The sequence below is a fragment of the Ooceraea biroi genome, chromosome 4 (genome assembly GCF_003672135.1).
Source record: "Ooceraea biroi isolate clonal line C1 chromosome 4, Obir_v5.4, whole genome shotgun sequence".
Classification (NCBI taxonomy): domain Eukaryota; kingdom Metazoa; phylum Arthropoda; class Insecta; order Hymenoptera; family Formicidae; genus Ooceraea; species Ooceraea biroi.
Window position 1 is genome coordinate 10,442,338 of NC_039509.1, and position 13,415 is coordinate 10,455,752.

General features: G+C 43.3%; 2 protein-coding genes across 10 annotated transcripts; both read right to left on the bottom strand.

Moving 5' to 3' along the window:
* Nucleotides 1-164: 164 nt before the first annotated feature.
* Nucleotides 165-9,074, bottom strand: LOC105282636 (PHD finger protein 20). 7 transcript variants are annotated; one of them, XM_011344754.3, is made up of 18 exons: nucleotides 8,458-9,073; nucleotides 6,950-7,499; nucleotides 6,641-6,775; nucleotides 6,504-6,530; nucleotides 5,641-5,741; nucleotides 5,381-5,466; nucleotides 4,687-5,092; nucleotides 4,457-4,571; nucleotides 4,044-4,342; nucleotides 3,946-3,957; nucleotides 3,069-3,794; nucleotides 2,787-2,918; nucleotides 2,545-2,628; nucleotides 2,033-2,318; nucleotides 1,813-1,950; nucleotides 1,341-1,741; nucleotides 1,011-1,268; nucleotides 165-951 (listed from the first exon to the last, which is right to left on the bottom strand). In XM_011344754.3, the coding sequence occupies exons 1-18, from the start codon at nucleotides 8,864-8,866 to the stop codon at nucleotides 827-829; spliced, it is 4,290 nt and encodes a 1,429-aa protein (XP_011343056.1). In that variant the 5' UTR covers nucleotides 8,867-9,073; the 3' UTR covers nucleotides 165-826. The 7 variants fall into 7 exon arrangements, with proteins under 7 accessions (XP_011343056.1, XP_011343063.1, XP_011343058.1 ...); XM_011344761.3 differs by lacking the exon at nucleotides 8,458-9,073 and adding an exon at nucleotides 8,090-8,229; XM_011344756.3 differs by lacking the exon at nucleotides 6,504-6,530.
* Nucleotides 9,075-9,349: 275 nt separating this feature from the next.
* LOC105282635 (E3 ubiquitin-protein ligase MARCH8) lies at nucleotides 9,350-12,755 on the bottom strand. 3 transcript variants are annotated; one of them, XM_011344750.3, is made up of 6 exons: nucleotides 12,341-12,755; nucleotides 11,370-11,650; nucleotides 10,766-10,857; nucleotides 10,456-10,636; nucleotides 10,068-10,333; nucleotides 9,350-9,964 (listed from the first exon to the last, which is right to left on the bottom strand). In XM_011344750.3, exons 2-6 carry the CDS (start codon nucleotides 11,484-11,486, stop codon nucleotides 9,703-9,705), a joined length of 918 nt encoding a protein of 305 aa, XP_011343052.1. In that variant the 5' UTR covers nucleotides 11,487-11,650; nucleotides 12,341-12,755; the 3' UTR covers nucleotides 9,350-9,702. The 3 variants fall into 3 exon arrangements, with proteins under 3 accessions (XP_011343052.1, XP_011343053.1, XP_011343055.1); XM_011344751.3 differs by having other exon boundaries at nucleotides 12,325-12,755; XM_011344753.2 differs by lacking the exon at nucleotides 12,341-12,755 and adding an exon at nucleotides 11,966-12,245.
* Nucleotides 12,756-13,415: the final 660 nt, after the last annotated feature.

Below are 13,415 nucleotides of genomic sequence, written 5' to 3' on the forward strand. Positions count from 1 at the left end.
TGGCAGTCGGTAAGCTCGGAGAGCAGCGTGTATCGTGGCGACATCTATCAAACGTGCGATTTTAGATCGATCACGTGCAAGGAAAACTGTTGCATCTCGTCGCGAGACAAAAAGCAGAAGCTTCATTTTATTCGTATTTGTGAAAATGACGGAACATTAAATTCTAAATTTCATAAATGATATATTAATAAATACCAGAAACTTGACAGCGGGATGTACATATACAAATCTATTAGCGTCTTTCAAAATACCTCTTTCTTGTTATCAACAACTTTGTTACAATAGTCATCGCTTTTAATAAGAGCTTAATTAGACTCTTGCAGCTTCGCAGACTGAAGAGCTGATTCTTACATAATATTAAAATATTAACTATCTAGTGTCTCTCTAAAAAAAAATTGTTAATTATCTGTGTATTGTTTGCATACAATCGGATGCATCAGTTTATCAACTTTGGATATTGATCTGCCACTAGAAGATTAATGCCTTCAGACCAGCGTCTTCTACATAGCTTGCATCACGCGAGGAACAGCAAATAAGCTTTCATTATTTTTCCATTCATGTCTGCGCAATTTACATAAATATATGGACAGTCTATACTCGTCAACTTGCGCGTTTCGCCTGATGTTGCTTCTCGCACAACAGCCGACATAAAAGAAAACACTAATTGTCCATTAGGAAGATCAAGTCCACCGGAAGTGGACAGCATCAAGTGCATCCAATTGATATGCATGTACTACGTATGTTACATAAATATATATTTATAAATAAGAGCGTACTCTATTTTTTATCTATACATGTGGCATAATTCTCAGTAGATCTTACATCTTCAGCACAGTGCGGCTAGCTTGCGTATTGTGCTCAAGTCCCGCAGAAGCATCTGAACAGTCTGCTTAGTACGTGGCTGAACGTGCGCATCTGGTACGAGCTCATCCTGATCGATCGCTTCTAGGGCTGCGATTGAAGCAATAAATTAACTTTCTGAATAATAATATCTAATATCTTTTACGTACCACAAATTTGCGCCTCTAAGGACGTTAATCTCGAGTCAATGTGGCACTGAAAATGTTCAATGTGCTCCAACAATCTCGTTCGGCACTCGGCTGGATCAATGGGCGCCTCTGGCTCCGGTATAAAAGGTTGCGGAGGTGGCGCAACTTCATTCTCCATGTCGACCATGTTCGGCTTGCACTGATCGTTATTAACCAACGGTCCCGAATTGAGATTCTCAGACGCGGAATTGTCAATCATGGTTTTCTCGGCTAGCAGATCTAGACACGAAAGATGTAATGAGAAAAGATTTTTATTTCTTTTTTCTACTTCATTGGTGTTCTTATATTTACCTGGACTCTCCATCTTCACGTCCAAAGTAATGGCGTCCCTTTGCTTCGCGTCCGAGTTGCCACTTGTTAACGCGTCCAAAAGTATGTGACTATCCTTAGAATTCATCAAGCCTTCTTTCTTATTGATCATCCTGGACTCGTCCGAATGCGTGCTGTCCTCCTCCAAAATTTTCATCAATTCCGAATCCGAGGCAATCGATTTTTCGTCCTGATCATCCTTCAGAGACAGTTTAGTTTCCGTTTTTGTCTCAAGGCGCCGCGAAATCTCCAAACTTACATCGGCAGGACTTGCTCCCGACTTTATTATTTCCATTACCGGTACCGGCTCTATGTCTATTTTTGGCACGTCCACTTTCTCCCAATTCTTAGCCCAGAGATATAATTTCGGATGATCTTTTTTCCTGTGCATTTCGATAAATTATTACATAAATTTCTTCAACCCCGACAAAATGTCTGTAGTCATATTACTTACTGAGCCACGTTGATTTTTACGCGAAGGCTATGGAGAATTTGTTGCATCTGTAAAAGCGCGGCAACCAGATCGTAAGAGCGTTTCAACATTGCGGTCCTTTGATTCATCACGAACTGATTCCGAGTTCGATTGGACAAGCTGTATATTCGAAAATCAACATTTCAATAAAATTACTTTAAAATTCTAATAATCGCGTATAATTAATGTACCATTAAATTACCTTGGCAACTTTCCTTCCTTGATCCAGTCTTGATCGTGAAAATATTTTTTAGACGGTCGTTGTCGGTACGGATGTTGGCATATGTAACAAATGTACTTCTCAGGGACGTCCTTTTCCCTTTCGATCGCGTTACAGTGGCCGTGTTGCCAGCACAAACAAAGGTCGCACTGTATCATCAGACCGTCTTCTTCCATAAAACCGCAGGTGCAATTTATTATTTCTTCTCTGCGGAGTTGTTCTACCTTTACCAGTTCGCCATTGATCATCATCATCACGCCGTCGCTCTCTGCGAGAATATCGTTAACAATCAATAGGTAGATCAAAAGATTTATAGCAAGTAACAGCGGAGTTGTAATGACACATTAAAGATACAGTGAAGAGAAATGAAAACCACGTACACTCTTCTATAAAGCATGTACAAAGTAAAATACCAATGCAAACAAACAAGATCGCCACTGTACGAAACGATGAAGCAAAGACAATAAAAGATAAAAAAAAAATAAACGATGTACCTTCAGTATCATTATTAATATCAGTTTTGGTTGCATCCCCTTTTAAGGGATCACCTTTTTCAATGCGAGAATCATTTAGTTGACCTAAAGAATAACAGAAATAATACAATAGTAAATATCATCGAGCGTATAACCGCTCGAACGAATCCCATTTGCCTAGCTACATACTTAAATTAAATTAGAAAAAAAAGCATATTCAAATCAAGGCTGCTCTGAGACACGACAAGAACATTTGTGCTTACTATTTTGGCTGTTTTCGTCGCTTTTCGAGTCGGACTTTCTACGGCTATATCTATACATAAGTGCAGTGGGTCCCTCAACATCCATAGCACTGTCGTCTAGATCGCCGAAGCCGTCAGTAATATCCGATATACCTATCCGACAAAAGTATCGATATGCTCTATAGCGATCTAAACTATACAATACTCTATGGCAACTTAATTGTTATTCATAAATGAATGGAATGTTAAAACACAATCTTAGGATACAAGCACACTGATCAGTTATGTAACAAAAATTTTTACCATGTCGCTTCTTCGCTTTGGCAGGTATCTCCATGCCAAATTCGGCAAGCTGCTTCCTTTTCTGAGCCTTGGAGCGTTCAACGTGCACCGCCTCGTCGGTCGATTTCGCCCTATCGATCCTCTGTGCCTCCGACGTCGCGGCTGGTCTCACAGGCAACAGCGTTTTAATTCCACCTGGCGCTTTCTCCTCTTTGACTTTCATGTCGAACAACGTACCGGGAGACAACGCGCACGTGTTCTCTCGTTTTTTCTCCATATCCTCGTCCATCTCCGCGCTGTAACTCGACATCGGAGACATCGTCTCGATTTTCATGTCCTCCTTTTGCGAGTCGCTGCACTTTTCCGATTGATCTTCCTCCTCCGCCTCTAGCATTATCGCACCGGACACCGAGGGAGAGGTCGGTTGCACGGTGTTCAGTGTCGATTGCAGCGCAGCGGACGATGACTTCTCCGGGAAGGATTTCTTCTTCCCAAATTTGTTTAGCTTTTCTAAGAACGGCGTCGACTTCTTCGGAATAATGTCTTCTATAGACTCCCCGATCGTTCGCGCGTAAGCCAGATCTTCGACTTTTGGAGTAGATCCTAGAAACTTGGAATATTCCGGATGGTAATGCTTGATGTGCATTTGCAATAAATTTTCCTTTCGAAAGTTTTTATTGCATCCCTCCTTAGGACACTTATAAGCGCTGTCCTCCATCTCCACGCGAAGTCCACCAATGAAAACGGCTAATGTGTAGAGAATAGTAATAAATGAATTGTAAAAAAATATATTTGCGTGGTATATTTATTTCTATATGTTATAATTGCATGGAAAATTTAATTACCAATTTACTTTAATTAATGTATATTAATTGAATTTGTAAAAATATCTACTTACAATAGATCATCTCTGAGGTATTAGTGAAATGTAAAAGACATAATGCAACGATTAAACACTGGCATGAATCAGGGCACAGCATATCGCAGGAATCTTACCACCATCCGCAGCGGGCGCAGTGGGCGTCGAGACAATAGGCGGGGTGTTGTCGATACTGCTCGTCGCTGTGGCGAGTAACGCGTCAGGTGTGTGGGACGATGCTTTTGTTTTGGGCAACAAAGTCTTGATCTTCTTCGGCGCTTCCGGCGTGGCTTCCTGCTTCGCACGATGCGCTTGATTCCGCTTTCTGCGGTGTATGCAGAAGTCGAACTTTTCGGGATCGAAGTCGTGCAGCCCCTGATTCTCCATGAATACTCTAATGTCGTTCCTCGATCTGAATTTCTTGCTGGTTTGCTTGCTTTAAAACGAAAATGTAACCGTGAAAATATATAAAATATATAATTGTTAATTGGGAATTATTTATTAAGGATTCATTAAGGGAATTATTTTTCATCAACATCTTTCATCTTACTGTATGAACAAGACATCCCACTTTCCGGCGGATGTGCCAGCCTTCCTCTGCGTGAAGTGCTTCTCCCAACCAGGAGGCAATCTTCTGTCCGCGACTATTATGGATCGTCGTGGTCCTATGATAAATTTTGCATTACACAGAAACGCCATTGCAGCATTGTGTTTATGTTCAAAAATGCCAAGAATCTCTTCCACTTTATTAAAAAAAACTTTATTTGTGCTGCAACTTACCATCATTGCTATCCACAATATAAGACTCCGTTCCCTGTGGTTCGCCATCAATCCATTCGGGACCAACGTCTTCCTCATGATCCGTATCATTCTTTGGCACTTCCTTCTTGCTTTTCTTCGAGTACGATTTGATCTTTGATACATTGGTATCGAAGCCTCTCAGCAAATCCGTGCCTGGATCGTAACAAGGACCAAACAGCGTACCATCCATTTCGACCTTATTCTCCATAGAGTTGTCTCTATTTTCCTTGACGGTGGTCTCCTCTTTCTTTGATGCCTTGTCGGTGTCATTCTTCGTACGTCTTCTCGAGTGAGTATTGAACAATTCCATAACTGTATGCTTTCGCTTCTTATCCCTCCTTTCTTGTTTGCTACCAATGTATCCCTCCAACGTTTCGTTTAATTGCTGTTCGGAAATGGGATAAAGAAACGGTTTGACAGGTGACATTTTATGTAATACACACGGGATCAAAAAAGTTTTAAAAAACTGCATTTGTAGCATAGAGCTCTAAGTTTGCATTGCAACATTACTCTCCACATTATCACGGCTCGTTCGAGCAACGGTAAAAGAACAATACAAAATATCAAAGCTCAATATAAAAATCGTGTTTCACTCTACCAATTTTCAGATGTAATTATCACATCTTGCAAATACAAAGAAACAACAACATAACCTCAATCGACGAATTTATACCTTGGTCGAGTTCGCTGCGATCTTGGTCATCTTCGACGATTTAACGATCTTCGCATATCCATCGTCGAACAATACATCGTACCTGTCTGCGAAAAAGATTTACTTAGGGCTACTTCCGATCAGTTTCCCATCCCGTGGAGATAAAAAAGACTACATATATATCTCTCCTCTCTCCCACAAGAGGCAAACGTCAAACGGTAATCTACGAGACACCGTCCGTCTCTCTCTTTCGCACGCGCAGTTAAGGTTAGGTCGCTTACCATTCGCCAAGACTGCGTTTACTTTGGCTGGGTATTTTCTGCCGTCCGCCCACGTAGCGAGTATCTTCTCACCCACTGAAAACTCCCTCACCTTTGTCTCCCTGAAGGTGCGAAATCCACCCATTATGTCGCGAATTTAATTCGCACGACGTACGACATAAAGCATAAGATTTTCAATAAAAACGAGGAGGAAGGCTACAAGAGCGTGACAATTGACGAGAAAAATGTAGATTTTCAAATTTTTCTTTTATCAAAATACCATCGACTCGCGCGTCTTTCTAGCGCGCCTTTCAAAGCTCGAGTACGATACATGTACAAGTACATATCGCGCGTCAGGAACTGGAAAATTCAGATGATGTAATTTCTGTGGGGAAAGTCACCCTGATGCATTTGCATATTGATAGCAATGTATATATCTGAGAGCGATTAGGCATTACTCGTTCTTGTCGAACGATACGGCACATGATTCAAGGTGCAATTAGTATTGCACCATATTGCACAACATGAAGAAATTAAAAAATCTATCTTGCTACCAATTGCAGTAATGCATTCTTATTTTATTTTAATGATATATTTACAAAGATATGTCAGCAATGAAATGAAAGAGATTGAAAATGTACATGATAGAAAATGATTTCTTTATTTGCACATTCCATCATTCGACGTGCTCAATGATGGTCCAATATTTACCATCACCCTTGCGAACGTAATCGGTACGGGGTTTTTAAATCTTCTTACTAACTCTTCGTTGCATGGCAATAAATAAACAGCATAATAAAACCATAATAAATCTATCGCTAACAACAAAACACTAGAGTTTCTTTTCTCGCCTAAAATTCATTAATGATGCAATTTTCACTTACGAAGGTGGCAGGATCCAAGCTTGTTCGCTTTAAAGGAAGACAAAAATGATCACGACAGGAATGATTTTTCGAGATGACTTATCATGCAGTTTTTGCGACACTCCCAACGATTTAGAGCCATTGGAACGCTTACTTACTTTGACGGAGTTTGCAACACGCGTAGCCTCGAGCTGTCCATCGGTATCCACTCGTCGAATCGCGAACTCCATTTGTCAAAGTGTATCAAAACTTCCCTCTCGTCCCAATCTGTTTCCACCACTTTTGCGGAATACCTACAAATACGAATCAATCGATATTTAATTTATCCCATCATTTCTGGATTTCTTAACCGATAATTCACGTTTCGTCACTGTTTCATTGTAAACACTCGTAAGTTTTACGTTACATAACTTTTCACATTTCTTTTCCTTAACATGTTTCTCTTAATGTTTATCGATGATACTTGCCACTTATCATTAAAGTCTTTTGCCTCCAGTTTGGCACCAGGATAAAACTTCAGACCACCACGATTTAGAACCTTCGGTTTCAGCTCCTCCGACTTGTCGAACTCCTTCTCGTCCGACAGTTTCACGCTCTTCAATTCTTTCTTCATCACGAGATCTTTGGTACCGGTCTTCATCGTTGCTCCTGGCTCAACAATGCCGAGCTGCATCGCTACCGTATTAACTTTAAGGCGAGCCTTATCCGACTTATTCGGGTAAGTTTTGTCCGAATTTGCCACGGACTTGTCCTTCATTAATTTCACAGTTTCCTCCTTCGGAGTTGTCACTTTACATTCATTATCTACTACGTTGGAACTATCGTGAAGATTTAGGGTATCTACAGAGGATGTGGGTCTGGAGTTACACGTCTCGCCGCAACTGTCGGATTTGGGTGTCCTTACTTCAGGCAGTAATGGTGAAGCGGAATGTCCCAAATTCAATATTTCTGAATTTATCAGATCCAAATCTTCTTGGGCATAAGACGTAGAAGACTTCACTGACATAATCACAGGATCTATAACAAGAAAATAATAATCATTGACTTAAATGTTAATAATATGCAAAAGACATATATTTAAATACATATATATTTTTATCTGATTCATACTAATATGCATACTGTATATAAAATCTGATTTCCATAAATGTAATGAAAATAAATTTATTCTAAACAATTTTATTATTCGGAGCACGTAAAATTACAGCATGTACAGAAGAAAAGTTTAATTAAAAAAAAAAATTAATTTGCATTTCTGGTGACAAAAATAGACAGATAAACCATTTTAAGTATTCATGAATGTAAACACAGGATCGATGAGAATGCATATAAGTTTAAAAAAAGAAGAGGTCGAATATTCTTCCAACGACAGACTCTGGCTAATTTGCAATTACTCTTCGGCGAAGGAAGAATGCAGGCAAGTCAAAACACAACACTGGTTCGCGCCAAGAAAGCCGGCAGGCCACGAGTTTATGTCGACAAACACCCGAACGTCGCCGGGCATTCCAATAACATTCACATGTTTATCGAGTACGATTCTATCCATTCTTGCGAATATCTGCCGGCATCGAGGACAACAAAGAGGACACAAAAGTCGCGAGTATTACCGCTGTCAGAAGAAAAGGCGCGCTCGTAAGTCACGTTACCGGCGTGGCGTGACACGAGGAGTCACGATACGGCGGACTTAAAGTGCATACGCATCGAACACGATGCGACGAATAAAGCCGGATACGCAGTGAGGAGGGGAGTAAGCATCGCTTACGAGGGGATATATGGCGGAGCAAAGGGGCCGAGGGTGGGGAGGAAAGGAGAAGGAAAGACCGCGAGAGAAAGAGAGGGAGAGAGCAAGAGCGAGAGAGAAAGAGAAAGGAAGAGAGACGCAAGGATGCGCGTAGGCAACTACGTTGTGTTTTACGACGTCCACTTCGGCCTCGCGGCACGAGGCGGGAGGCTGTATGTGCACGATCGCACGTACCCGGGTGATTGTCATAGTCCGCGAAGACGGTGGGCACGCTGCCGCGCTTCAGCAGGAGCTTGTGACCGCTACGGGCGGCTTCGTAGTCGGCGCGTTTGAAATGCCGATGGCAGACGACCTGGGCCGGCGTCGGTTTGAAACTCGCCTCGAATCCGCCGCTGGCCAACCACCTGTCCCGCAACGCCGCGTCCTTGGGGAACTTGTGAAGCGGTAGTCCCTTGGCGCGCGCCGCCCGCACGTCCGCCTCGCAGCTACGCACGCAGCATTTGCGCGCCATTCCCATCGCCCCCGCAGTCGGCGGCGGCGGCGGCAGTGGCAGCGGCGCCGACGCTACTGCTGCCGCGGTCGCGGCTACGGCGGACGATACCCTCCCCTCGGAACGCGAGCGCGGTACACGCCGCCGCTTCATTTACACACCGGCACTACATGGCAGCGTGCTAGCTTTGCGAGACGCCTGCCGAGAGTAAGCATTTCCGCGTGGACGCTCGCTTACGACGAATCGCACCGACACTCGCCACTATGCGAAAAACGCACTGAATTGCGCGAATCGTGCACTGACACGTTCTCGTTAAGCTCGCCGCCCGTCCACGACCACCACTAGACTGAACGCTTCGGCTACACGCGCGACACTGATCAATCGATCGATAGGGCAGCATCGAGCACCGGAATCCTGATGTCGCTGCTGTCGGTACGGCGACAGCAGCGACATCGAGCTCCCCGTATAGCGCTAGCGTCACTAATACCGACCAAGCGCGAATTGACCGACAGGATACGCGTCGGCCTGTAAAGATAACAGACTTAAAAATTCGGAATATAAAACGGAAAATTTAAATATTCGAGTTTTCAAATTCTGTGATAAAAAGGTCTGCAAGACACTAGTAAAGGACGATGGTAATGTTTTAAATATGGTAAAGTTTATTTAATAACATCACAGATACAATAATTATGTACATAATTGTCTGAGAAAGCGCCAGCAGCTCGAGCTGTACACTTCCGTCTCTATCCCAACACTGTCAACACTGTAAGCACTGAAGTACTAAGTTTTCGAAAAAAAAGGTGCTGTGTGAGGGCGGATATTTGACGACTTCGACTTGGAGGACGCTTCCGGTTCCGAGTTCCGAAAAGTCGCAGTCTAATATCATCCAGTTCCGTCCGAGAAACGCATTTCCTGTATTGTAAACTGAAAATTTTGGCTAACCACCTCCCTTAATTCGCGTTCAACGACCCGATTTCCTATCCGAGGTATTACAGATTGTCCTCGGACGAGGACAACTTTTCGAATACGTAAAGTTTTAGTTGAGCGTCGTGCCTATGCGACGGTGCGGCGGAGTCGGGCTTCGCCATCTGCGAGGCACATGGAGGATCTATCGTACGTGGTAACAGAGTACGGTTGAGCTCGGCCATCGAGGCAGTCGGATCCTTCAGCGGCAAAGTCACCTCTCTCAAAGAGTCCGTGGGTGATGATGGAAGCACCACTTTTTCAGGAGCATTTTGAATGAATATCACTCTGGAACAGAGACAATCCGATGACGGGATGATCAGTTAATCGGGCGGGGGGGGGGGGGGACAAGCTGAACGACAAGCGGCAGACCGAGACGTAGCGCACGCACCTGTTAAATGCCCGCCACTTTCTGCACAATGTGATGTACGCCTTGCATTGAATGTACATGAAGACTAATCCACCGGTGGAACCGATCACGACGACTATCAGCTTGGTCCAGAAGGACCAGTCGACGAATCCGCGCCGGGCCTCCTCCACCGATCGCTCGACGAGCACGTACAGCGACCACGCCACGCAGAGCGCGGCCACCGCGTGAAAAGCGACCGCGCACCACAGTTTCCGCACCTCCAGCGCCGACATCTCGAGCTTCTCCCACTGCAAGTGCGTGCGTGCGTGTCGTTATGTATACATTGTTTGTGTTTACGATTAGATGATGTATAGACTATGTATGTATGCAGAAATGAAAATGTTTCCTAGAAAACAACTTCGACTCTTACCTCGCAAAATGGTTTTGTCTTGGCATGCATTATAAATGTGAACTTGCACAATTCACAAGCGCGCGTATCCGACGCCTTTATCCATTGCTGAAGACAAGCTTGATGTACGTAGCGCAGACTGCCGCTGCAGTAGCAGGGCGCTAATAGAGGTGCACCTTCGTCACCTTCGCAGTGACAGATCCTGTATAAAAAACCGATGGAATTTTGTGAGATAGAAGTAGCGTTTCAGCTGCTGCAAGTGGCCTTGTATATGATGACACCGTATATGCGATGATAATAATAATATGATAATGATAATAAATTGAATTACCTGCAGATATCATGGTTGGTCGAGGACAACGTGCTTATGGACGAATGACAATGATCTGGTATTATAGTGACTACTGTAGTGTAACCTGATTCCTGAAATAAATACATTTTCATGAATCATCGGTGAAAGTTCATTATAGAAGTGTCTTTATCTTCCGTATACTTTATGTCTACATACAAGTACTTCAGATAACGTTATCATGATACACATAAATAAGCATCGGTGCGACATAAAATTATAATATTTAACGACGAAATATTCCACTTCAGTGCTACACTTTGTGCAATTGCTTTCCTAACATCGTTATTACAATTTGATAAATGCAATTTACTTATTACTGGTGGAATGCAATGTACAGGATGTCCCTCACTAACTACGCTTTAAGTTATAAATTCTTTGGCTCAGTAATTTTTTCATAAAATCATGGATCAATAATTTCATAATAAAGGTATCAAATGAGAATGTCTATTAACTTGAAAATAAACTTGAAACCGCTCAAAGAAATTACAATTTAAAAAAAACGTAAAAGTTAAAAGGGACTTGCTGTATCTTCACATTTTTTTGTTGAGAAACTGAAATAATCAAATGAAGTGGCGGTATGTACCCGTGGTGTCCATTCTGGTATACTTTCTCCACCAGGGGGGCTAGTGTTACTGGAAGGACCAATTGACAAAGGTGGTTGCCAGTCCGGCGGATTAACATTGATCTGATGAACCGGCATCACTCTCCGACCTCACCAAACGTGCAATCACTGACAAATGAATTTCATTAAACGCATCTTGAAGACGTGATCATGTTTCTCCTGATAATGTGTCCCAATGGCAATCGTGATATTATATACCCATTTAAAGCTTCGAAACACTACTCAGAGCACTTAGCATCAACCTGCAATCATATGTACAAACGTTGCATTTATAAATAGATATATACGAGATTATCATGTATATAGGAAGGCTATATACGAATGCTATGTGAGCCAAAATATTCAAGTATATATAGCTCCCCTACATAATTATGTAATAAAACGTGTAATCCATTGTTTGCAATGAGTTTTACATAAACATGCAGAAGCAGACATATTATACGATACAAAATGAAGTCGAGTATTTTGCCGAGCTATTTTTAAACTACAAGCTCTCGATTAATAATAGCTCGCCATTAATAAATTAATTCCATATGTAATAATCAATCAAAACTAACGCGCGAGGATTTTAATCGACTGAACGCTGCGACGTCGCACGACCGCAACGGTCGGCGGGCGGTCCAGGCAATGACACCTCGCCAAAAAGTTTAGCTAAAAACACACCGCAGATAAATATCGTGTTTTTCACAGGCGGCCCGGGGACTCCGGAAATCGCGACCGCGGGAATTAAACGAGCAGAAAAAAAAGCGCGAACAATGATAACGACGGCTGGCGCACGTCACGCTGCGTCGCAATGCTCTTCCGTTTGTCAACGAGCGTAACCCGTCAGCTCGCGTCGCGCGTGCGAGACTGATCCAGCGAGCGACTGCAAGAGGAAGAAAACAAAGCGCATTGGCGTTGTCACGTACACACACACATTTATGCGTTCTTACGTCGGCGGTGTCAGTCGTATGCGGATTGCGTCCCGTCGTGGCGATGACGGGGACGATCAGCAGCCTCGTCGGGATCGTCGGGCGACGAGATCACGAGACGTGTGCCTGACAGGATCGCGGTCCGCAGAAAAACGAGTCCTCGAACGAATCTCCACACTGTCCTGAGTCAATGACACGGCACAGCCAACGCGTTCGCGATACGATTACGCGCGCGATCGTCTCTACTCGAGCCCCGCCGCACGTTTGACGTGCACGTAACACCGTCCGCCGCGAAAAAACGCGTTGACACTCGCCTCAATACACGGAACAACAAAGCCGGGAGCAGTCCTCATCGCAGCGCGCAGCCCTTCCTCCACAACAGGCTGTGTAACTCATTTTTCTGCTGCGCCGCCATAGCGTTCACGTAGGCGTGGTCTGGACGCGCACGACCAACGAGCCGCGTGGGATCGTGCGAAAACGTCGACGAGTAGGATCGCGCCAGCGGTGGCGCGGCAGTTTGAATCTCGTGTATGTACACGCGACGTTCGCGAAATCGTTCCTTTATCGTTAACGATGCGTCGGAGTTTCCTATTACGGCTCGGCGTGATAAAAGTGTCTCTCCTTTCAGATATTTATCTTGTATTAAGAATTTATTTATGAAATTTTCGTACATCATACATTAGGCGAGATACATTGTACAATAAATAATTTACAGCAAAAGCGAGGATTCCGCTGCTTCAGGCGCAACCAAGCACGAAATTTAAAAAGGAATTGATACTTTGTAGAAAATACTAAATCATTAAAGTCGTCACACGACTCGTATGATACCTGAAGATTCGTGATTACTTGGAGTAAAAATTAAATCTGTTTAAAAAAGGAATGTTTTTGTCAAAACCATCAGATGGATATCTGATGGACAGACACCCTGAAATATCATTGATCTTGCCCACATCTAAGGGTGCGTTCCGTTTCACGCATATGCGCGCATTATATATATTATACGTAACATTCATTATAGATAAATGCGCGCATATGCGTGAAACGGAACGCACCCTAACAAATTTGATCTCAGCATGGATTTCATTCCGAATTTTTT